Source organism: Zonotrichia leucophrys, chromosome 19 (genome assembly GCF_028769735.1).
Source record: "Zonotrichia leucophrys gambelii isolate GWCS_2022_RI chromosome 19, RI_Zleu_2.0, whole genome shotgun sequence".
In the NCBI taxonomy this organism is placed as follows: Eukaryota; Metazoa; Chordata; class Aves; order Passeriformes; family Passerellidae; genus Zonotrichia; species Zonotrichia leucophrys.
In genome coordinates, this window is record NC_088188.1 from 3,296,416 (window position 1) to 3,321,795 (window position 25,380).

General features: G+C 50.4%; 1 protein-coding gene across 4 annotated transcripts in view; it reads right to left on the reverse strand.

Annotated features, from left to right (window-relative positions):
• The window catches only part of GTF2IRD1 (GTF2I repeat domain containing 1), a 69,975-nt gene that overhangs the window by 36,387 nt on the left and 8,208 nt on the right, over positions 1 to 25,380 (reverse strand). For all 4 annotated transcript variants that reach the window (XM_064729044.1, XM_064729047.1, XM_064729048.1 and 1 more), the window contains exons 2-7: positions 12,735 to 12,863; positions 10,565 to 10,706; positions 7,537 to 7,683; positions 3,813 to 3,996; positions 1,998 to 2,314; positions 817 to 906 (exon numbers count right to left, since the gene is read on the reverse strand). In XM_064729044.1, the coding sequence (XP_064585114.1) occupies positions 817 to 906; positions 1,998 to 2,314; positions 3,813 to 3,996; positions 7,537 to 7,683; positions 10,565 to 10,706; positions 12,735 to 12,857 (1,003 nt within the window). In that variant the 5' untranslated portion in view covers positions 12,858 to 12,863. The remainder of the gene's footprint in view (positions 1 to 816; positions 907 to 1,997; positions 2,315 to 3,812; positions 3,997 to 7,536; positions 7,684 to 10,564; positions 10,707 to 12,734; positions 12,864 to 25,380) is intronic.

A 25,380-nucleotide genomic window follows, 5' to 3' on the forward strand; every position in this document is an offset into this window, starting at 1 on the left:
TACAAGAAATAAGAAACTTCCATATGGTTCATACACAGCAGATGCACTTTTCTCCTGCAAAGTGCTGCGAAGCAGGAACAAGACTTCAAAAATTATTTCCCTGCTCCTGAGAGAATTTTGCCAGGCTAGTAGATAAGGTCTTGGTTTCTCCAACCCCTGACCTAAGCACTCTCCTTGGCACGTGCAGATTCCTAAGAAATGACCCCATAAAATTTCTCAGCCCTGGAATGAAAGACCCTCATGGACAGAGCCAACTTCACCTGGAATGAACCCTTGAAAGGTACAGACCTTTCACAAGTGCATCTTTTCTGTCTTCTCCTCTTTCCCAACCTTCCCACCCATATTTTTTTCTCCTCTTCAAAGCAGGCAGGGGATTTTAGGCTGCATTTCCCTTGGGTGCAGTGGAGGTGAGAAAATGGCAGTCTCCTCTCCACTGCTGATCCCCCCAGGCACTGCTGCAGAGTCCCACTGGGACTAGTGGCTTTCAGTAATTTGGAAATAATGCCAACTTTTCAGCAGGAATGTGCTGTTTGCAGCTGGGGCAAAACAGCCTTTCCCAAAGCCATGCCTTGGTCCCTGTGCAGGAAGCAGAGATGGGAATTCCCAGCCAGCCAGCAGTGCTAAATGACCACTAGCAGCATCTTGGCATGGCAGGGATGGACTGGAGCAGAGATGGTTCCAATGTGATTAATCCCCTCCAGCACTGCCAGGTCCCTGCAGAGCATGGAGAGGGCTGGGAGACTGCTGGAGAGAGATGTGGTGAGGGGAAACCTTGAATTCAGGAAAGCTGCCTTAGTGCTGGAGCAGGACACAGACCTGTCTTGTCATGGACGATGGAGAAGAGGATGCGCTTGGATGAGTGCACATTCTGGATCAGGGGACCCCCGGAGACTGATGATTTCTGTCCTGGACAAGAGGGGAGACAAGGAGAAAGGGCTGATGAGAGCCTGACCAGTGCTCCAGACACCACAAAAACACCCTGAGTGCTGTCCCCTGACACCCCTTCTGTGTCTCCTCTATGCACCCTGGCCTGTGACACCTGAGACAAGGAGAAAGGGCTGATGAGAGCCTGACCAGTGCTCCAGACACCACAGCAAGACCCTGAGTGCTGTCCCCTACCACCCCTTCTGTTTGTCCTCCATGCACCCTGGCCTGTGACACCTGGGTGTGGTGCTGGCCAGATCAACCCCTGCCATCCCCATTCCCTTTTGGGGAGATGCCCTTCTGGCCTGGTGGTGCAGCCCCTGTCATTTTGGGGCAAAACAGAGGTGTGCCTGCCATTTGGGGAAAAAAAAAAAGCCATTACCAGCTTCAGACAAAGAAATCTCCCACATAGGTGGGACCCCTTCTAGGTTCTCCTGGTTCTGCCAGAAACAGGCATACCTCTGTTTTTGCCCCAAATACAGAGGTGTGCCCTGACACTTAGGGCAAAATCAGAGGTGTGCCTGTCACTTGGGGCAAAACCAGAGGTGTGCCCTGCCACTTGCTGTAGGGGGATAGAACATAGAATGTAATCTTACCCCCTAAAGAGTTGCAGCTGAGCCAATTACTAAGGGTTAGGAGCAGGCCTGATGCTAACAGGCCACACCTGTAGCCAGTCAGAAGAGTGTTATAAAAGAGTAGACTGGTTGGCTGCTGTGAGGACAAGGAAGAGTCAGTGCCTAGAGGAGCTGCCTACAAGAAACATTAAGGAGGTACAAAGCTCTAGCAATATGGAACCCTTACAATGTAATGACAATAGAACTCTTGTACTATAAGACAACAACTTGGGGCAAAAACCAGAGGTGTGCCTGCCACTTGGGGCAAAATGAGAGGAGTATCCTGCTACAGGCACCCAGGGAAGGGCTGTGGCAGTGCAGCATGGCAGGGGCTCTGCTCACTCCCACACAGGCCAAGCTCTAGGCTGGTTTTCACCCCAGAAATTCCAACACCCCCAAGCAGGGCCAGGCGGGGCAGTGCCCCGGGCCCTGAGGGGAGAGCACACTCCAGGCTATTACCACAGCAGTCGCTGTACTCCTGTGAGGAAGGCACCTTCAGCTCTGCCGCCGGCCGGCCCAGCAGCGCCTCGCCCGCCGCCGCCGTGGGCCCGGGCAGGCCCGAGGACGCCTCCTGCTTGAGGTCGATGGCGACAGGGCCGGGCAGAGAGACGCCGTAGAGGAAGTTGGTGATGGCAATGGCTGAGGGGGCGTCCTGCGAGCTGGGTTTGGCCACGGGGCCGTTGTTGGCACCAGAGTCCCGGCTGCCCTTGGAGGCGAGGGAGGAACAAGTTAACTCGATGTTGGGGTTGGGCTCTCGGCTGGGCTCATCTGCTGGCCTGAGGGGAAGGAAGGGAGAAGAGGAGGGAAAAACAGGTTCCTTTGAGCCCACGGCAGTGCTAAGGTGCAACAAGAAAGGATGTGGGTGGGGAAGAAGAGCCATGCCTGGGAGGGTGGGACACCACCAGCTGCCAGGCTTCTTGTTGAGGAGCACCATTACAGGAGACCATTAGAGTACCTCTCCTATTTGGAGAGCTGAGAGAGTTGAGATTGTCCACTCTGAAGAAGAGAAGGCTCTAGGGAGAACATACTCTGGCCTCCCATTACCCAAAGGTACTGGAGAGCTGGAAAGGGACTTTTGACAAAGGCAGGGAGTTACAGGACAATGGGGAATGGTGTCAAACTGAAAGAGGGTTGGTTTGGATTGGATATTAGGAAGAAATTCTTCCCTGTGTGGGTGGTGAGGCCCTGTCACAGGTTGCCCAGGGAAGCTGGGGCTGCCCCATCCCTGGAAATGCTCAAGGCCAGGCTGGATGGGGCTTGGAGCAGCCTGGGATGGTGGAAGGCATCCCTGACCACAGCAAGGGCTTGGAACGAGATGATCTTTAAGGTCCCTTCCAACCCAAAACATTCTGTAGTTCTGTTCTGTGATTCACAAGTTACATCCATCACTCAAACTCCTGAGCATCTTCAGGCACCTAAATGGTTCTTGTCTTCTTAAAGTGGAGCTGGTTAGTCAAAGCTGGTTAGTTCAGAGCATTTTTTTTTAGCTAGGACCAAGCTGCACAGCTCCATGCCCGGTGCATTTAAGGGGTAAAACCTTTTATGACCACAAATCACTTGGCTCCATTGCCTATGCCAGCCCCCAGCACCCATGGCACATTCAAGGGGGAGCTCAGTCAGCCTGCAAATGAGTTTCAGACTGAAGAAACCAACGTGCTCCACATGAGACAGGGAGCCACAAGCTCACAGACAGCACAAATTCTGCGTGTCCTACTTTTAGCTGTCTCAGCCTGATTTTCCAGAAGCATCAAGCCTTTAGAGGAGGTATTTGGTCATGCTCAGCATTTTTCTGAATGGATCTGAGGTGCTGCCAGCAAGGCAAATGCAGGGGAAATGCACCTAAAACTACTGAACCCCTTGTATAAATGTGGCCAAAAGGGGGAGTTTGCTCTGCTGCAGTCCCCCACTTCCCTCCTTGCCTGGCATTAAAAAACCCATTTCAGCCTGGGAAGACACTTGCAGCATTTACCCTGGAAATCCCTCTGGAGACAGAAAGCACTTAGCTTACCGCAGTGGAAATTTTGGCAGAGACACATAAAAAGATGCAGTTAATGTGAATGTTTACACACACTTTTTATAGAAATGAGCCTGAAATGGACTCAAGCCCCCCAATACGAACAAATCTCTGTGCAAGGCTGCATTTGGCATGGCTGGACCCAGGTTTGTGGGTCCTGAGGAGAAGCTGGGACATGGGAGGGACCCTCCTGGCCTGTGCCACCATCCCAAGGGCTCGCTGCTCTCCTGCTCCTTGGAGGTCCCCAAAATTAAAATTACCTTTTTAGCCTGAAGCGGATGCTGTGGCTGTGCTCTAGGATGGCCATCAGGGATTTCACATCATACTCCAGGGGTTTCTTAAAGCTGATTCCCTCAGGCAAGCCAGTCACTGCCAGCGAGCCTGGCTCTTTCAGGAACCTCTCGTAGGGCAAAGGGACCACGCTGCTCTTCCCCATGGCTTCACCTGGGGAGGGGACAGAGTTACACACTGACAAACCCCCTGTGCCCCTCACCATGGCTGAGCTGGGCTGGAGCACTAAATGCAAGAGCAAGAAATACCAACAGGATCACTAGGAGAAAAAAACCCATTCCTACCTTCACACTTAGCATGCAAGGCACTCCAATTCCTTTCTAAAAGCACTAATTAATAAAAAGCTCATAAAAGCCAATAAACAGATGTCTCATCATTCAGGTTTCACAGTAGAATCCTCAGTTGGGGTCACTTGGCACAAGCCCACCCCTGGGACTGCCCAGCCATATGCCAGTGAGGTACATGGCCATCAGCAAGGTGGGAGGGAGCCAAGGGCTGACAAAGAAGGCAGACGAGCTCACAATGATTTTTATCTCATGCTTACTGAGATATTCTGGGAACCTCATTTCGAGTCAGTTTTCTTATTTTACCTCCTGGAAGAACGGAAAACAGTTTGATTGCTGTTGCTGTCAAGCAGCTTTGATTCACTTTGACAGACAAGGAAAAAAACCAAAACCAACAATCTCCCTCCATCCCACTATTCACAGACAGCTTGAACATTGATACATTTGACTGCACAGTCCCCTCCAGCTGCCCAGAACTCTCACTTGCTCCCTTCTACACTGGCAACACAGTCCCACCATGTGCCTCTGGCTCCATTTTACCTCTGCCACCAAAATCTCCCTAAGGAGTCAGGTACAAATTGCTTTTCCTTCCCTTGTAGCAGCATTGCCATTATATAGGGATTTTCTAAACCAGATAAATAGCCTGTGTGCCCAGACCAGGGCTGCTCTGCTATACTTTGCAGGCAAAACACCATCACAAAAACAGCCTGCTCTGAAGGATTTCAAAACCCTCAAGCCACTCTCTGGGGAAAAATTACTTTGGAAACCAACCCAAGCCACTGTGATCAATAAACATGGTGCTGAAAGCATGAAGCACAAGAAACAGCCATGCAGGAATGCAACCTGGCTGGCAAAGCAGTGTCCAGATGCAGAACATCTGGTGGGATGATACAGTGCCTGCACCTCCATCTCCAGGCTGAGGGGCAGGCAGAGGAGGTTATAGCACCTTTAAGTTATTGAGGGATTTTATACTGTGGATTTGCTTTCCAATCTTTTATTTTTTCCCCATCTTAAAAAAAAAAAAAAACCCAAAACCAAAAGATCTTACAGAAATACTGCAAATCTTGTGACACTGCCAGCAAGTCCTTGCTAAAAGTGATTTTTTTCACCATGTCCTTTGAAGGAATGCATTATAACTAACAATGTGCAACTTGCACAGGCCATTAAGGCTTCTTATAGGGAGGACTGATAATATTTTAATTAAGCAAATAACCAAAGTTTTAAAATAAGCCTCTGAACCATGACACCATGAGTTTACTTTCTGCAAGCTGACAGTTTCCCTGCCCCAATGTGCAGCTCTCCACCTCCCTTCATCACCTCTCTCCATGACTGGGAGAGGCTCCCAATGTCCACAGTGGCTCCTTATCAACCCAATGCTCAAGAAATCCCCAAACATATTTTTATGGGGACTGTGTTATTGTCAAGGTGACCTTCAGAAGCCTTGCACTGCTGCACAGAGACTCATGGTTTGGCCAAAGAGACAATAATCATCATTAATGCCTGTTTAATAGAAGCCACTGGTAATCAGTCATCCTGTTGGTGCAGAGATTACCAGGCTCTGGAGGGAATCTTTTTGACTGAGGATTTTAAAAGATTTTTTGTTTCCAATCCTTATTGATGAAAGGATAAAAAAAAAAAATCCTAAGAATTGCAATTGTTAAACTCTCACAGTCCTCTCAGTGTTACAAACAGAATCACCCTGGGGCATCTGCTGTCTCCTGTGTACTTCTCCCCACTCAACCAGGAGAAGCCTTTCCCAGTGGGAGTGAAGGGAGGGGAGCAGCAGCTTTGTCAGGTTTCACCACAGAGAGGCTCAAGGATGGAAACAGCTGACATTACTGAAGCAGCAGCAGAAAGAAAGGCAGAATTACGCCCAGTGCCAAAGCCAAAACTGCTGTCCCAAGGATGCTGGGCAGAGGACATGGCCAATGTGTCCCCACACACGTCCATACATCTTGAAACTGTAAAAAGCCATACTAATCATCCAATGGATGGGCTGCCTTGTTCATAAAGCCCATGCAGATGCACCTTGTTCAAGCTTTTCTAATGCAATTATATATTTATTGTGTGTCAGATTTTAATAATTCACATATTCCCAAGAGGACAGTGAAGTTTGGCACTGTACCTGCAGCAGGACAATGAGACCTGAAGCTTGGAGCAGCAAAAAACACCCTCCTCATTCTGTTCCCTTGGCTCTTCTGCACCATCCCTTCCTTCATCCTTGGGCCCAGCCTTTGGTAGGCAGCAATAGGATCTGATTGCTCCCATTAATGGGAATATTGCCTCTAAGTCCTTTAAGTGGCTTCAGAAAAATTCAGTGACTGCGTGTCCCAGGGGAGAAGGGATGCAAGCTCCCTTTTCCTGTCTGTGAAGCTTGTGGAAGATGCCAGCAACAGCCAGCAGCAGCAAATCCTGCATGTGAGCCCAGTGTGGCTGGTGGCAGCTCCTGTTGTGTGGGAATGCCCATTCCCAGGTCACATCCACAACCAGGGGCACTCAGGGAGCCCTGCACAGCCCCAGCAGGGCTCTACATGAATCTCAGATGGTGATGGGGAGCCAGAAACAAACAAACACCCAGTTCTGCAGCTGGTGCAGCCACAGGGCCTGCACTCCCTAAAGCATCACACAGAACTAACACAACCTCTCAGCAGTATGGGGGAATAACTGGGGCTCTGTTTACCCAAGCCAGATTTGCTTTTCCTACCCTGACTAGCACAGCTGTAGAGGTGCTGCCAGGGGATGAGCCAGCAGCATGGCCACTACTGCCAGCCACTCCATAGGGGTTCCAGTGCATCCTTGTCAGTGAGAAGGTGCTGCTGCTGCTCAAGCCACTGCAGATTGGGCCTGGAAGGAGCTCTGCAACCCACTGGGTTCCATACCAGCAGCCATATGGTCATCTATATTTAATTGCAAAAGCTTTATTGCTGGGGATGATGCATGTGCTGGAACGGCACCACCTCGTCTCTGGAAGTTGGGGCTGCTGGGCCACATGCTAGAAAATAATCTGTTTTCTTCTTAAATAGACTTGCCAGGGAAAAGAGAGAGTGAATCTGAAGATCTCCAACACAGGGCTATGAAAACTGCTGTGGATGCAGTGGCAGGGATAAAGGCATGCTTGGAAATCACATCAGAGGCTTCCCCTGGTCAGGGGACACAAAGGATGCTTCATTCAGCACAGGGATTTTTTTGGCTCAGTTTGGGGCACTGGAAAACGAAGAAGCAGTGGCCAAACCCCATCTCACTGCAGTGCTAACCCTGTACAGGAGCACATTTCACCATTTCACCAGGCACCTGCTCCCACACCGAGGAGCTGGCCTGGCATGAAAGCCACAGCTGGTGGCAGTGCTGGGCAGCTCAGCGAGCCCCAGGGACATTCCATATCCCCAAAGGGAAGCATGAAGGTTCTTACTATAAAGCACATCAAACACTTCCTCTACCATCTTCCTGAGGAGGTACACATCTGATCCCTGGTCCGGGGACACCCTGAGCACCCTTTGCCCGCACTCCTTTGCCTTCTTCTGCACCTCTGCGTCCTGCTCCTTCCTCTGCTGGATTCCTGAGGGGGAGAGGAGAAAACAGGAGTCACTGTGGTGACAATGCAAGTGTCCCAGCCCTCACACCCACCTCAGCCCCTAGCATGGATGATCCCAGCAGCCCCAACATGCAGGGAAAGGTACTGGCAATAGGCAGTGGTGCCAGCACTCATCCGGTGCCTGCCCCGTTTTCCCTGGCTTTTCCCACTCAGCCAGACTGAAACAGTTATGACTAATTGGGCAGTCCATTTCTAGTCTCTGGTTTCAATCTGCTTAGCCTTCAATCTCTCAGGAAAAGAAAATCCGCCTTTCTTGGAGGCTTTTTTACCCTTCAGCATCACATAGCTCAGTAATACCAGCTATTTCCTGCTAATTTCCCCCATTAAACCTCAAATAAAGCATATCTTCAGCATTGACTTCTTTGCATCTCTAAATGCACAGAAAATTAAACACTACAAATGCATTATTGCTGTTCTATCCACAGTAATTTGCAAGGGATTTTCGGTGACAAAGGACTAATTCCTTCATCATCCTCGACAGACTCCTACTGGCAGTCGGGCCTGGATGCTGCCTGGGTGCTCAAGGAGCTCACAGATCCTTCTGTGGAAAAAGTCCATGTCTGGGACAGCACAGGGAGTGCTCAAGAGCAACATGGGACACACACAGAACTGGACACAGCAAAGTAAACAGCCATGCCACCCCTGGAAAGCTCCACAGGACTCCCACAGCATGGCAAAACAGGCTCTGGTAAACTTTTTTGGGGTATTTTACCAAGGTTGTGAAATGCATCTACATCATCCAAGTGCTGCCTCTCCCTCCTGCACTGACATTAACTCTGATCACTGTCAGTTCCCCCCTGCATCATGAGAGGCAGGACCAGAGGCTCAGATAAAGGAGGGTGCTCTGTGTCCCAGAGAGATAAGAGGCTTCTTACATCTCCAAGTGATGTCTGCTTTAGATTAATTCCAATCTTTCAAAGAGGGCAGCAAGAAATCAGAGGCACTTCCAGGAATATTTTCCACTGTGTGCCAGTTGTAAGGGGTTTATAGAGTGGAGTTGAGTCTGGGCCTGTATAATTCAAGACAGAGTTATCACATTTCACCCTGTCTGCAGCATCATCCCCTTTACTCAAACCCCATCCTCAAGACTGCTGTTTTCAACCAGACATGACTATTTCTTTTTGACAAAAGTATAAATGAAACCAAAGAGAGGGGAATCAGGATCTAGTGCCAGGTGCTTTGCCCCTGGCACAGCAGTAGGACATCAACCAGGATATATCACAGAATCAGAGAACAAGTTTGGGTCAAAAGAGACTTTAAAGACCATCTGATTCCACCTTCCACTAGACCAGATTGCTCCAAGCCCTGTCCAGCTTGGCCTTGAACACTTCCAGAGATGGAGCAGCTGCAGCTTCTCTGGGCAACCAATCCAAATAGCTCCTAACACCCAAAAGAAGAATTCCTTACTAACACCTAACCTAAATCTCTCCCATTTTAGTTTAAAATTATTATTCTCCCTTGTTCTATTCATTATCTGCCTGGGCAAAAAGTCACTCTTCCTCTTTTTCATAAGTCCCCTTTAGTACTGGATGGGGCTCTCAGGATTCTCTTCTCCAGACTGAACAACCTCTCTCAGCCTGAGGAAACACAAGGGATTTCCCTCCCTTCGGCCACCCCACTGCCATCCACATCTTGAGGGTGGTTGCAGAGCTGCCCATGAATGAAGAAACATCTCCCAAATGCCTCCTGTCCTGCAGAACACAGTGGAGGATAACTAACCAGGATGTGAGAGGATGGAATGGTGGAGCTGGCCAGCAGCTGCCCAGGGCAGCAGGACGAGGGGCTGGGCAGAGCCATGGCAGAGAGCTGCTCCTGTAGAGCCCTGCACTGAACAACCCAGAGACCTGGGCAGCTTCAGGTGTCACCAGAGCAAACCCTTCCTGAACAATCTCTCCAATGGATTAAGCACCCATGTGGTTTCTGTCAACACCATGTATTTCTCATCACTGGCATCCCACTGCAGAACAGATCTGGGTCTGGTGTCCTCAGCACCACCAAAAACAGATCCCATTCCAGTTTCTACACTGAGTGAGGAAAGCAGAAGTTAGCATGCTGGGGATGATGCTGTCCAAGAAACAAAGTCCACATTCACAGAATGGCTCCTACCCTCCCTTCAGCTCCCAGACTGTTTTTTGGAAACTGGCAGAGGTACAGAGCTGGGACAGAAGGCCTGCAACACACAGGTATCCCTCAGATCCTTGGTGAATCTGATCTGACACTGGGGAAACACAGCTCCTGCTCAAGATATCCTGTCACCACTGCTCATCCCTCAAAAACACAAGCAACTCCACAACAACAACAACCAATCCATTCCTGTTTTTCCAACACCAAGAAAAAAGCCTTGGACCAAGAAAATCTTTCTGCTCCTGGGAGGATCTTCAGGACAAACTATTTCTGCTAAGTCCTCAAAAACCACTGCTGGAGGCTAACAGCAGCAGGGCAGCAGAGCCGCCATCCAGGCCTGAGCCACCTCAGGGATGCTTCAGGAGAGAAAATGAAGGGAAGGGAAGGGAAGGGAAGGGAAGGGAAGGGAAGGGAAGGGAAGGGAAGGGAAGGGAAGGGAAGGGAAGGGAAGGGAAGGGAAGGGAAGGGAAGGGAAGGGAAGGGAAGGGAAGGGAAGGGAAGGGAAGGGAAGGGAAGGGAAGGGAAGGGAAGGGAAGGGAAGGGAAGGGAAGGGACTCTGGCTGCAACTCCCTCCCAGTTCCTCCATCACTTCAAACACCCCTCATCCCCACGGACTGACAGACAGCACTGCGGTGCCCGCTCTGTGCTCAGCAGGAGTCACAGCTGGCACAGCTGGAGCGCCAACCTTGCCATGGAAGATGGAGCAGGTGCAGATACTCACTGCAAAACTTCTGGAAGTCAGCCTGGAGCTCCTTGCGGGCGCTGAGGAAGACCCTTCCCTTCTCAGTGCCCAGCACGAAGGCGCTCTCCTCGTGCACGGCGATGCAGGCGACCTCCGCGTTCAGCTTGGACAGAGCCGAGCACTGTTGGAGGCACCAGGTCAGCACAGCACAGCTGGGGCAGCTCCTTCCCACCCCTCCTTCCCACCCCTGCCATCTCCCAGTGGGTTTTATCCTTCCCATCAAAAGATTCTCCTATCAAAAGCAGTGTTCTGGTTTGTGTCAGAATTTCATGGGTTTACGGTGTCACCTAAAAAATTTCGGTGACTTTACAGCTCTACAAAAATACCCAGCTGGAAAACAAGAGCTATTTACCCATCGTTTTATTTCACTTTTTCCTAGCCTAAAAATAAACATTTTATTGCATTTCTTTAAAAGAAAACATTCCTGTAAAAAAAAAAAATCTAACAAAAAACCCACACCACAACCGATAACAATTTGCATTTTTCCACCAGCTCTAATGGAATAAGGAACACGGGAATCTTATTTCAGCTGCAGAACACTAATATGGTCAAAGTCCAGATTAGTGGAACGATTCTTCTTGTACAGTTATGCAAAACAACAAAGAGATGGAAAAAACTTCTTCCATTAATCCATTTTATGTAACATGCCCTTCCTGCTCTACATAATACACATGTATATGCATTTTTATTAGTATTTTTTATATTATAATAGTTACTCAGTGCTAGCAGCCTGAGTCATATTCCTATAGTTACAGCACTGGTGCTAGGTAGATGCTATCCCCAGGTCATCATTTAAATGGGTAAAAAAGTGGGAATTTTCCCAGCATTAGCCCTGGTTAGGCACACCAACAACCCCACAGAGGAGCTGGAGAATGCTGGCAGCCAGGGAGGGAGCAGGAGAGCAGGGGAGTTACATGGACCAACCCACCTAAGCTACCTCCAGCTCCCTGCACACACCTACAATGAGCTTCTCTTGTGTGGGCTTAAACCAGCTTCTCTGCTAGGTCATTTTACCTCCTGCTCACCTTCTTCAAGGAGGCATTGAATCAAATCCCACAAAACAGATATTTTTAAGAAGCCTCCTTTCAAAACCCAGTCACAAAGACAAATATTTTGCTCAAAAAGTCCAACACTCAAAAAATAAACACAAAAGCTAAGGTGTGTGAGATTTGGGTGCAGAACAAATCCAAACCCTAAGCCTGCTTGCTGACATGCATATGGCCCTGTGGTTTATTTACCAGGCAGCTCAGTGAGCACAGAGCCTGCCACTCTGAAGTGCTGGGATAAAGGCTGAATTTCAGGAGCAGCTTGGCTCCCTGGCCCCTGTGTAAGCTCCTAACAAGGACTGCATAATAATGAATATTCGTTAAGAAGCCAAACTATGGTAACATAATTTGTTGTACAGGATGGCAAGTATATAAATCATCAAAGCTGCTTGGGGTGTGTAGGCTCCAGGGAACCTGCTCCTTAGTGGGGTGGTGATGTCAAAGAGAAGGAAATTGGTATTAATGAAAAAACCTCTACCTGCATAGAGAGGAAAACATATCCCAGATAAATACATTACATATGACTTGACTTTAAAAAGAGAGAGCTATTTAGCACATCTCATTGCATTAGACATTTGTTACTACACATCCTCTTTCCCTTATTGATCACATTCACAGTTAAAAATAAGATTAGCTCTGGTCCATGAGACTTAATCCAGACAGTTATCTTGTTTATGTAAGCACGGCTGACTTAGGCAAGGCTTCCACTGGGAATTCTACGTCAAAAGACATGAAAGTTATTTTCTTTGTTCTCAGAGATAAAAAGCCATTGTTCTGCTGTTGTGTAAATGCTCACGGTAACATTGGTAAAACAGCAAGAAAAAAAAAAAGCCAACCACCCTTCAGCCAGTTGATACCAACATAAATATTAATGGGAAAACAATACACATCTGAGATTAACTTGTGCTGACTTTATGATCCTTATGGCTGTCAGGGCAGGAAAGGGTTTTTATTTCTCAGCAGTTCCCTGGGCTTTCCAGCAGCAGAGGAGAGCGGAATGAGCTCACCAGGCATCGTGTGCCAGCCCTGCACCCAGACAGCCTGGCTAAATGGAGGCCAAAGGAGGGAGGGGGATGGGGACAGGGGTGCCACCGGCCTCTTACCATGGAGTCTAAGGCAGACACTAAGCTGGTGATGATTTCGTCTCTCTGGGGAAAAACCATATTCCATTGGTCAGCTCTGGAGGTGGGGAGTGTCACATCTAAAGGCTTCCCTGCCAAGGCCATATTCACCTGAAAAGAGAAAAAAAAAAAATGAAAGAGCTGTGCATCACTGTTGCTAACAGAGAGCTGGAGCTGAGCACCACCACAGAAGCCTCAGTTCCATTGTGTGGTACAGGAGCAATGCTGGCACAGGAACACAGGGGAAACTGAGGCACGCAGAGAGGCCACAGCAGCCTGAGCCCCACAATCCCCATGAGTCCTCTGCTAAAGGCAGATAACTGCAGGAGCTGCTGAGCTGTAATCAAACCCTGGAGCCAATGCTGTGTGCACCAGCAGTGGCCAGATCACCTCTGCATTTGGAGCTCACCCTCGAGGAGATGCCACCACCACAGGGGCCACTGGAGCAGCTGCATGGTGGGACACCCCAGATTGCAGCCTGTGGCCATGCAAGCAGAGGATGTGGTGCTGAAGTGGGCACAGAGCACTCTGATGGCAGCTGTGAGCAGGGGTGATGGCTCTGTCCCCATGAAGACACCGTGCTGACTGTCCTTGTGCCTCCTGCTCTAAATCCTGGGCAAGAGGAGAGCCTGCCACCCAAAGTGTCCCTGAAACAGGTCAAAGTCACAGGGTGCTCTGAGATGCAGCTCATGGCAAGGGATTCCTTAATGAAATCACCCCACTCTGCAGCTCTTGTGTCAGGGGGAACAGGACAAGGTGCAGTGCAGAGACCACATACCTGAAAAAAGGCTCAGCCCAGAATCTCCATCCCCCACAGCCAAATGGGGAAAATGCTGTGACCCAGCCACAATGCAGCAGCAGCACCAGGTTCCTGCACCTCAGTGTTCATGTCTCATCTCAACTCATGGTAATGCCAGTGCTGCAGGAACACTGAGGCAAGGTGTCACCCCCAAAACACCCATGCTGGGACACCCACACTCGAGACAGCACCACCCCCAGCACCCAATACATCCCTCCCAGCTACCACCCCTCCATCTGCAGGGCACTGTTGCAGCACCCAGCCTTAATCCTGCCAATAAAGGGCAGCAAGTTAGCTCATAAACCACTTGAACCAGATCATAAATCATGTGCTCACAAATGGATGAAGGAGGCTAGAGAATCCCTAACAAGGCTGGATGGGCAGAAGGTGGGGAATATAGATGAAGCTGCCTGCACATAACTCAATTTACCACGCAGTCGATAACCACAGCTGCCCAGCCTCACTGAAAACATGGCTTAAAGGCACCAGCAAACCCCCAAATTCACCTTCCTGCCCTAGCTTGCACCTGTGTCCAAGCAGAAGGAATCTGAATGCAAAGTAGAGCTGTGCTGCCCCATGAAATTGGGGAAATGGTGGGGTTTGGCCCAAAATAACAAGCTCCCCCACACTGGCATCTCTGCAGGTGCCTGAGCACACACATGTTATGAAGAATCACAGAATGGTTTGGGTTGGAAGGGATTTAAAGCCCATCCCATTCCTACCCCCTGCCATGGCAGGGACACCCTCCACTGTCCCAGGTTGCTCCAAGCCCCATGCAATTTCCTTGAACACTTCCTGGATGGGACACACACAACTGCTCTGGACAAACTTCTATAAGGGTCTGCAACAAGCTAATGAAGAGGGGAGAGAAATCCCATTAAATAATAATGACCGAATTTCAGGAATTGCTCTGGATGAGCCCTCCAGGTTTTTCCCCATGTTGCCAGCTCTTGAAAGCAGCCAAGCAGTGCTGGGGCTCCACTGGCACCTGCAGATGGCAGAGCTGGAACCTCAGCCACACTAACAACCACCCAGGAAAATCCTTTTCCACCCATCTGACACTTTCTAACAAAGCTGATGGGCAACTCCTCCATGATAATCTTGGGAGGAAGGAACCTGGCCTGAATAGGCATCAGGAAATAAAGCAGGAAACCGAACATATGGTCCTGCAGCTGGGCACAGACCCCAGGTGTCCCCATGCTGGGGACAGGTCTGTGTCAGGCACCTCCAGCTTCACCATCACAGCAACACCAGGCAGCAATCTGCCCTAATCCAGCCCTGCAGCTTGTGCATGCAAGAATGGACAGACAGACAAGAGCCCATTTCATCTGCAAGCTCCCAAGCAGCTCTGCAGGAGCAGGGAACTTGGAATTCCCTATTTTCATGGATGCTGGGCTAATAAGAGATGCCCTGTTGCAGCTGGCAGGAAACAGGGAGGTGCTGGTGGTGCCACCAAGCTGAGCTGGGCACAGCCACTGCCCTGCTCCAGGGGGCATCACTCCCTTCCTCACTCCCCCGAGAATCTGCTTAGAAAACAGCACATTTTACTTTAAAAAACAGCAAAGTTTTGGATGCCTGTACACGTTTCTGAGTGCCCTATTTATTACTAAATATGGCTGTTGTCACATGGACATTCTGCTGCCTTCTAGCAGCATTTTGGAGCAGCAATCCCTGCCTTGGTGGGGCTGGTTGCATCCACTCAGAGAGCTGCACCAACCTGCTCAGCCATGGCCTCCCACAGGAATCAGCACTTCCAGGGAAGAGATGCTCCTCTCTTGGCTGCAAAAAGCAAAGCCACAAGCTGGGCCTGGCTGCAGAGAGGGAACCAATAGGAAATACAGGGATAACATCAATGGGAAATGGGGCAGGGTACCTGCATCCCCTTCCTGTCCTGCAGGAGATTGGGACAAAAAGAATCCCTTTCTCCTGGCTGATTGTTTAATAAGTAAAAGCAAGAATCACTCAACAAGAAAAAAAAATCCAAAACATAACAAAAAGATGACTCAAGTAACACAATGGGATTTTAAGGGATGGGGGGGACAATATTCCAGTAAAGCTTTTAATCATTTGTGGTCACAAAGAGCATGACAGCGGATTTAAGGAAGGGTGGAATAAAAGGGAGGAAAGAAAACTTCACCAGCAAGTGCTAGGCTTATTTAAATCAAATTAAGACACAGGGCTTGAAGTTGTTTGTCTAATTAAAGGGAAAGTCCTCTTTAGGAAAACTAGGGTAAACCATTCTTACAGCACTTCAGGCTGGCAGCAGGGAGCAGGGTGGGCAGGATGGGTGCAGAGCAGCCTGTCCCACTGAAACCCCACTCTGGGACACCCCCAAAGGGTTGGTGTCACCTTCCCCAGGGGTTCTGCTCCTGGGACAGCCCCATCACACCTCTGCAAACTGATCCTCAACCCCAGGAGCAATGGGGACCATTGCTCAAGGACCATCACACCACTGTCACAGGGCCAAAGCAAATATCTGCACATTGGTTTAACATTTTTTAGGTTTTTTTTTTAATTATCAAATTTTATTATTTTTTAAATTATTTCTCGTCCACAAAGTAATCTCAGGGGAACAGGGTGCTGTGTGCAACAGCTGGCACAGGATGTCATCTCCTGCTTGGCTCTTTCAACATCTCCCTTGATAATCCTGGGAAAGATTAGAAACTTGGCCCCGGGGTAGTTTCACTCATGAATCACCTGTGCTGCAGCAAAGGGAAAACCAGGCAGGCTCATGAACTGCTGAAAATGGGCCAGGGGCCCCCCAGCCCTGCACCCACAGCAGCCACATCCCCTCACCAGCCCCTCTAATGTTTCCATGGAGCAGCTGGGGAAAAAAAAAAAGGGGAAAGAAAAAACCTGACCACTGCACTGGTCCTGCCCACAGTTCCACACAATAGTGGCAGGAAATTATCCACTTATTCATTTTTCCAGGAAAATTCTAGCTGTTGCCTCAGTGGTTCTGATGAGATGGTGAGAGGCCCAAATGAACCAAACCCAGTTCCAGCAAAACAAAAAAAATAAAATACATATATACATGATTACTATATTATCTTAGGTGCCTGGTGAGCTGGAGCCATTTGAGCAAAAAGCTCTGGAAACCCCAGCAAGGGCAAAAGCCAGGGTAGGGACAGGCTTGAATTTCCATTTGTGCTTTTTTCTCATTGCTTAAGCAAGAACTGCTATCAGAGAGGCAGATGTGACCAAGGAGCACTGTGACAGGGTCCCATGTTTGCCAAACATCTGTCCTTGGGTTTTCTGCTGCAGCAGTGGGGATACCTGCTCCACATGGGCAATTTGCTTTAACCCACCTGTCCTGCCAGCTAAACCCTAAAATCCCTTACACCCAACTCAGTGCCAGCCTTCAGCCTCTGTGGCCACATCATCATCATCATCATCATCTCCATCTCGAGCAGATCATGCCCATGCCAGGATGGTTTGCTGTGTCCCTAAGAGGTAGCTGGTGAGGGCTCCATGAGCACCAATGGCGGTGGTACAGCAGATATAACTGTGCTCCAGGGCGCTCACAAAATGCCCAGAAATACTCTCAGCTGTCTGAACACCCTGAAAAGCCCAAAGCCATGCCCTGTGTGTGGGTGCCCTGCAGCACAGCCCTCCTGGGACAAGAAAGGAGCTCTGGATTTTGTGGGACCCCAGGTGCTGTGCTGGTGTGAGCAGCATCTGCTGAGGACACATGTGATCCCCTAAATGTGGGTGTCCATGCACCCCCAGCCCCAAACCTGGTCCAACTGCTGCCACATCTCTCCACACATCCAAAAATTCCCTTTTATTTTGCTATGTTTCACAGAATCACAGGATGAATTAGGTTGGAAAAGACCTTTAAGATCATGAAGTCCAACCTATGACTTAACACCTCCTCATCAACTAAACCATGGCACTGAGTGCCTTGTCCAGTCTTTTTTTAGACACATCCAGGGACAGTGACTCTACCACCTCCCCAGGCAGACAATTCCAGTATCCAATCACTCTCCTGCAAAGAATTTTTTCCAGATATCCAACCTAAACTTCCCCTGGTACAGCATAAGACTGTGTCCTCTCATTGTGTCAGTGCTGTCTGGAGAGAGACCAACCCCACCTGGGCACAGGCACCTTTCAGGGCGTTGTAGAGTGATGAGGGCAGCCCTGAGTCTCCTTTTGTCCAGGCTGAGCACCTCCAGCTCCCTCAGGGCTTCCTCACTGGGCCTGTCCCCAGCCCCTCTCCAGCCTTGTTGCCTCCTCTGGATGTGCTCCAGCCCCTCCATGTCCTTTCCAAGCTGAGGGGCCAGAGCTGGGCACAGCACTCAGGTGTGCCCTCAGCAGTGCCCAGTGCAGGGGCAGAATGAGCTCCCTGCTCCTGCTGGCCACACCATTCCTGATCCAGGCCAGGAGCCATTGGCCTTCTTGGCCACCAGGGCACTCTGCTGGCTCACGTTCAGTCACTGTTGAGCAGCACCCCCAGGTCCCTTTCTGCCTGGGCACTGTCCAGCCACAGCATCCCCAGCCTTGAGCATTGCAGGGGGTTATTGTGGCGAAAATGCAGGACTGGCACTTGGATTTGTTAAACTTTGTGTTGTTGGACTAAGCCCATCCATCCAGCCTGTTCAGATTCCTTTGCAGAGCCCTCCCATTCTCCAACAGATGGACACAGACTCTCAGCTTGGTGTCACCTGCAGATTTACTGGTGATGGACTCAATCCCCTCATCCAGATCATCAGTGAGGATGTTGAACACAGCTGGCCCCAGCACAGAGCCCTGAGGGACACCATTGGTGCCTGGCCCCAGCTGGATGCAGCACCATTCACCACCACTCTCTGGGCCCATCCAGCCAGGGCTGAACCCAGCACAGAGTGCTCCTGTCCCAGCTCTTCCAGGACTGAAAGGTGTCAAGCCTACATCAGCTTTTCAAGGTGATACCTTTCTCCAAAGACTGAAGGCAGCAGAGCTGGGGGACAAACACCCTCTGGGGCAGTCTGGGTCACTGATGCCAGCACAGTGAGGATGCAAGCACTGCTTTGTGCTGCATCCCCTCTGTGCTCACAGCTCTTACCTCACTGCCCATTGGCTCTCCCAAACCCTCTATCTCCCCTCCCTGTTTCTTTCCAAGTGGGTAGTACAGGGCAGAGCAAGCTCTCATGACCAAACACCTCCTCCCCTGTTTTATTTTACCCACAAATCCCAAGGCACCTGCTGGAAAAGCTCCTCACACACACACAGGCACTGCAACGTTCACCAGCATTGCTGCCTCAGCTCTGCTTTCCTGGATAATCTGGCACCTGCTGTGGTTTAGTCCCCCTTATAAAAGAAGCAAAGAGCAAACTGGGGGCTCCCACAGGGAAAAGTGTCTACCACAGGAATTTCACTTTCCATCTCCAACCAGGGCATAGCACTCTGCAGCCACCTTGATTTCCTTAAGCCCAGCCGAGGTGCATATCTTAATATAACATAATAAAATTATAGCAGGCTTCTGTCTAGTGCAAAGAGAGATAGAAGAGGATCAAGTGCCCTTCAGAAGCTGTATCTCATCTCCCCCAGGATAAACACTTCCATGGCATGGCAGCTGCAGGGGGATCACTGTGCCTGTGGAGCTCCAGCAGCACTGCTTTCAGCTCCACACAAGTTTCCATGCTGCAATCTCACAGCAGGCAGGCACAGAAGCTCTTGCTTCCAGCAACTGTTTCTTCATTTATTAAAGAAATTTTAAAGAAAAACAAGGCGGAAAAAAGTGTTAATTGGAGCATTCCCAGCATAGCAGGAAGGGATGCTGAAAACACTTTGCATGGAAGGCTGGACCCTGCCCCAGCAGCTCTGTGTGAATGGCTGGGGTCAGCAAGGCCAAGATGAGATCCAGGGTGGCTGGTGGGTGAGCAGAACCACCCAGCCTCAGGGACCTGGGTGCCTGCACAGCTCCCAGAGCTGAGCCTCCCTCCCCAAGGAGATGCCCAGCCCAAAATTCTGCCTGCACCAGGGAGCTCAGCACCCCTTCCCACAAAACCCCTCTGCCTGGCGGTTCCTAGAAGGAGAGACGCAGCTCCAGCACCTCCAACGCCAGGGCTCAGGTTGCACTTCCCAGAAGCAATGGGCATGGGGAAGCCAAAATTAGCAGGCTGATAATTCCAGCCCTTGGTACATCCCCTGGGCTGGTGGAAGGTGTCCCTGCCCATGCCGGGGGTGGGGTGGAACGAGGTGACCTTTAAGGTCCCTTTCAAACCACATGATTCCATGGATCTGGGAGGATCCCCAGCTCCTGCACCACCATCACTGCTGGTCATTGCAAGAAGATGATGGCAAACCATGCTCAGTGAAAAAAAATGAGGTGAAATGAATTCAGAAGTCATGGGACAACCTGCAAGGCTGGTTTTGGGATTGCACCAGCCTTCCCAGCCCTGTACCCCCCTGCACCCCTCCATGAGCACTTGGGCCCCACCTTGCATGCCTGAGTGGGTGCTGGAGCAGGGGAAGGCAAGCAGACTCTGCTCCCTGCTCTGGTTCAGCAGTGCACACACTAACACTGGGGTTATTTAAAGCCCAGTTTTAACAGCATTCAGCTCCTGGTTGCGTGATCAGGATAAAAAATCGCAATCCTAATTCCTGGCCCCCGGTGCCTATGGCAACTGGTATCCGTCTCCTTGGAAACTAATCTCGTGGTATTTGAACAATGTACCAAGGGCCTTTAATCTCCCAAAGACTGTAAATCTTTATTCTAGCCTGCTCTCTTCCTACCCCAAGAGCCAATATAAAAAGCCTGTTGTTTTCCATGAAATCACTAAGAGCCTAACTTGAATTTTTTATTACACAGACACATGCTTTTTGGCTTTTTAAAAATATTTTTTCTCCCCACTAAATTAAGGAAAAATCCCATATATATGATGCCCCTGGTATTGCAGCCCTGACCCCACACCCTGGCAGGGGGTTTGCTTTCTCTGAACAATGCCCAATGCCATATGCTGGCTCTTGCTCAACTGGCATGTCCACCCTGTCTATCTAACCAGACATTGCTCTAGATTATCATCATTACTATTATTATTATTATTAATTATTATCTAGCAAAAAGCTATTCAAACTGCAAGGCTACTCAAGCAGCACCAACTCATTGCTGGGGACAATGAGCCCACAAGAGGATGCTCCATCCCAGTCCCCCAAAAGCTGTTGGGCTCCTCATCTTGCTCCTCAGCACTCAACCCCAACGCTTTTTTCTTTTGCAAAGCTGCAGTTGATGGCACCAGCCCCTCCCCAGCTCCCAGACAGTGCTCATCACCCACTTTCTGCTCTGCACAGGCAATTAGTTTGCTCTGCATAAGGTGGTCCCTGACAGAGAGATGCCACATAATCTCATTATGTTTAATTTTATCTCTAGTATTTCTCTCTGGTTACTGGTGTCTCAGCACTGAGTATTCCGTGCGTTACAGGATGGGCTGTTTGCTAATCCAGGCTGGCTACATAAATAAACTCATTAAAAAAAAAAAAAAAGGCTTTTTAAAGGAGGATGAAAGGAGGCTCAGAGATGGGAGCATCCCATTCCCTGAGTTTCCCATTCCTGTCTGCTCCCCGCTCCTTTCTCCCTTATTTTATTTTATTTTAAGGGATGAGTCACAAAGGTGAGAGCAGGTCCTGGGTCACCCCAAGCCCAGAGCTGGGAGCACGTGTGCAGAGAGCTATTGCCACCCACAGCCTTGGTGCCTGCCCAGCGCCGGGCACCCTGCACAGGGCAGTGACTCACCCTGGCAGAGCAGCAGCCCTGGGTGAAGCCAAGCCTGCCCCCGCCCTGGTGTGACCCGTCGGGTGAGGCAGGCACTGACAGCGCTGCCTGGGAGCTGCAGCCAGCCAGGATCCCCATTTCCTGCCCAGGCAGCCTCTGGCCATGACAGCAGCCCCAAACCCTGCCCTTTCCCATGCAAACCCTGCCAGGGCTCCGTGCCACTGCTGCTGCCACAGCCAAACCCAGGCAGGGACATCACCTTCCATTGGGAGGCAAGAACAGGGGATGGCAGGGGGGCTGCCCAGCATCCCAGCTGGAGCAGCAACACCAGATCCTGCTCTGCAGCTGGTGAGCAAGGTGTCCCCACCAGTGTGGGGAGATTCTCCAATGGATGGAGGATAGATGTCACCCCCTCAGCTCCTGTGGGGAGATTCCCCAGTGTCCAATACATCTCGGGGGTACCCCACAAGATTATCCCCACATTCACAAAGGCTTGGCTTTTTTAACACTGAGCCCTGAGTGCCACAAGCCCAGCTGTGCTGATGGCAGCCAGCCAGGGACAGGGACAGATGGATGGGACAGACCCACACACAGAGAGCTGCTGTCCCAGCAACACCTCTGGCCCTGGGGGCTCTGAGGAACCAACACTGGCGCCTCCACCTGGGCAGGGCAGCCCTGGAGGGGTTTGCTGTGTGCCAGGGTCTCTCTGGTGCTCCCAGAGGGACTGGGCTGGCGAGTGTGCCAGCCTAGGGCAGATGCAGCAGGAGCGGCTCTGATGACAGCCCTGATCCCAGGGCTGGCCCCTGGGAGCCCTGTGGGGATGGCTCCAGGCTCTGGCCCCAAAACAAGCCAGGTCCTCTCCCACGTGTTCCTGCTGGGAGTCACGTCAGGACAAGGTGACCTGGCTGTTGATGCCTCCTCCTTCCAGGACTTGTCATCACTCAGGCTCGAGCCTGGGACAGCATTTGCCTTCCCTGACACCTCAACCCACCCCAGAGCCCTTCTTTCCCAGGGAGAAACTGGCCCAGACCAGCCCTGGTCCCCATAACCCCTGTTTGCCAGGGGGTCAGCTCAGCTCCCTGAACCTGCAGCCCCCAGCCCTGCCCCTGTCCTCTCACACTGCTTTGGAAAGGATTAGCCAGGGCAATCATTGGCAGAGGTGTCCCCCAACACCATGGGGCCAGCAGAGCCCAAGGTCTTGCAGAAACACATGTTCCCTCCTGCTAAATTCCAGCTTAATTCTCATTTCCATTGTGTTATGAAATACATTATCTATTGAAACTAAGTCAACAGTTGTTTGCATTTACGTGTAAACACAGTGAATATTAGGAGCGGGGCCAGCATTATATTTGCATCCAAAATGCTGCCTGCACTGCTCTCTCTCCCTGGCTCTTCTCCATTTTTGCAGCTAAAGACACAAGGATGCAGGAGATGGTGAAACCCAAGACCAGAGCAGCCCAAGAAGCAAGAAACCTCTTGTTTTCCTCTCTCTATTTTTATTTTTCTGCAGCAGGAGAAGAAACATCCTCTTAAGCCCCCATACCACATCGACACACACACCCCTTCATCTCAGGGCCAAGTTGAAACTGCTTCAAATTCCCAATGACACACATATCTTATCAGAGCTGCTTTGCATAATGCATAAATATTTATTTGCTTTTAATCCTGCAAAGCAAACCTGCCTTGTGGCACGTTTCCCTTAATCGGCAGCTCTGGCGCCCGACAAGAGAAGCATGTCCCAAATTCAGAGCCTACTTTGGATGCAGGGGCAGGGAAATAAGCACCCAAGGTCCAGTACCCACCACTCCTGGGGTGCCCAGGGCAGGATTGGGGTGCCAAAGCTGCCATAAAGCACCCTGGCTCCTTGCCTCCAGGCAAACGAAGAGCTTGGCTCAGGCACCTCATAAATAACAGAAAATAAATATATCTGCATCATGAAACCATGAGAGTGTGTGAGAGAGGTGGCTGGATGCTGACTGAGCTTCTGCATGGTGATGCTTCCAGGAGATGGAGCAGGGGGGGGTGGGTCTGGGCCCTCAAAAAAGAGATTTTGGGGGCTAGGTAAAGGAAAAGCACCTTGGGACAGGGAAGGTAGAGAGCATGTGGATTATTTTTGGGGTTCATGGCTTATATTTGGGGTTCATGGCTTATTTTGGGATTCACAGCTTAGTTTTTGTACAAGGGCTTGTTGAGTTGAAAAATGGGAACCCTTCAATGTGATCATCCATAGGGTGAGCAATGAGGGGATGAACCACCAGAAACCAACTCAGCCTCTCCATCACCCCAGTTCAGGACATTGCTGAGCACAGACCCAACCCCCATCAGGACTCACACAGCCTCACATGCCACAAAACTTGTAGGAACCAATAAAAAATGAGAATTCCCAAATATCAAATCACCCCAACACCAAAACTTGGCACAAGCACAGGAAGCAGCACACTCACCCTCATCCATCCCCACCCCACAGCAATCACAGCACTTGGACCCTTGGGATTGTGAATTCATTCCTCAATCAGCTCCTCTCAAATGGGTGGGAAGGAAAAGGCAAGAGGTGCAGCAAGGGGGTGAATTCTGTGCTCAGCTCTTCACTGCACATGCAGCCAGAGCAGGTAAACACAGAACTACTCCATAGTGGGCAGGTAAATATATAAATAGGATTTATTTCAGCCACTCTGCCTCATCCTCTGATAACCTGTTGACCCAGAGAGAGCCCCAAAAACTAATCCAAAGCAAAATGCTGTTTTTCCTCAAGATGGGAGGAAGCACCTTAACCTCTACCCAGGGTCAGTGATTTGGGACTGGGAGGAGAAACCAGCCCAGCCACCCTGAAGAGGCTTTGCCCAGGAGCTGAGGGTCATCTTGCATCTCTCCAGCAACTCCAAGGAGGGACACTGCTCCATCCCCATGAACACCTCCCCCAGACCCCACATCCACTGCCTTGCTACTGAGGACACAAAATCATCATTGGGAAGGCAGTTCCTGGCCTAAATGCCTATCACAGCATCACTGGAAAGGTGGGTTAGTAAAGGGGGAGGAGAGAAAACCCACACACAGAAAGGTTGAGAGGAATGGTGTTTGCAGGAAGGGTTTCCACAGGTATCACAATGGCTTCAGCACACACTGGGGGTACAGACTCAGCTTGGCACTCCCTGAACAGACCCAGGCACAAACAGCGTTGTGGGGAGGAGGAAGAAGACAGAGACCCCAGCAATGTGTCCTGGCTCACAGACAAGCAATGCTGTGTGCACCAGTGGTACAGTTTTGGTTTTGGGGAGTGTGGAGAATGGGGACATGGGGCAGCACATGAAGACAAGGAAGCCATCAGGCAGCACTAGAAAGAGTCACCCTCCTGCTGCTCTCCTCACCTGCACCCTGACAGGAGAATTTCCCCTTTTCCTCTCCTGGTCTTGCACCTCCAAAGTGCCAGCTCAAGCTGCCACCAGGCCCCAGCTTCCAGGGCCCATGGGGACAATGCCACAGCAAAGTCCATCCAGTCTGCACATGGACGAGACCCCCCACAAGATGCAAAAAGCCTCCTTGGATTCTGCAGCATCCACAGCAGCAGCTCCCCTGAGCAGAGACAATTCCACATTATTTTGAATGATCATGTTCAAAATAATAAAGGACGCCTACGTGCTCAGATGCATTGACAGCAATCCCAGCACCAGCCCAGGAGTTAAAAATAGCCCTTTGCAGGAGTGCCAGCCCTGACCACAGGCACCCCTGGCCCTGTGGGACACACACTCTCTCTGCTCTGCCCATTGGCATCACCACATCAGCTCCATGACACACTCAAAATCAGCAGGTCTTGAAATATTCATCTTGCTTTCAGGAAAAAGGAGAAAAAAATTAACCAAAAGGAGAAAAAAATACATTCAAGGACCCTATGCTGCTTGGGGAGAGAGAAGTAAATGAAGATGGGGAGAAAATTTATTGGGGTTTAAGCTCCAAACTGAGCAGGTGATGCTCAGAGAGCGCTGAGGTGCAGAGGGGAGCCAAGCATCACCCTTAACAGATGTGGAAACAGAGGAAACATCTGCATTACAGCAGTGGTACTGGAGCTGCCTTTTACCATGGAGAGCCTTGTGCAAGCAGCAATAGGGCTGGATCTCTGCAGGTGAAGTTCCCACAGAGAT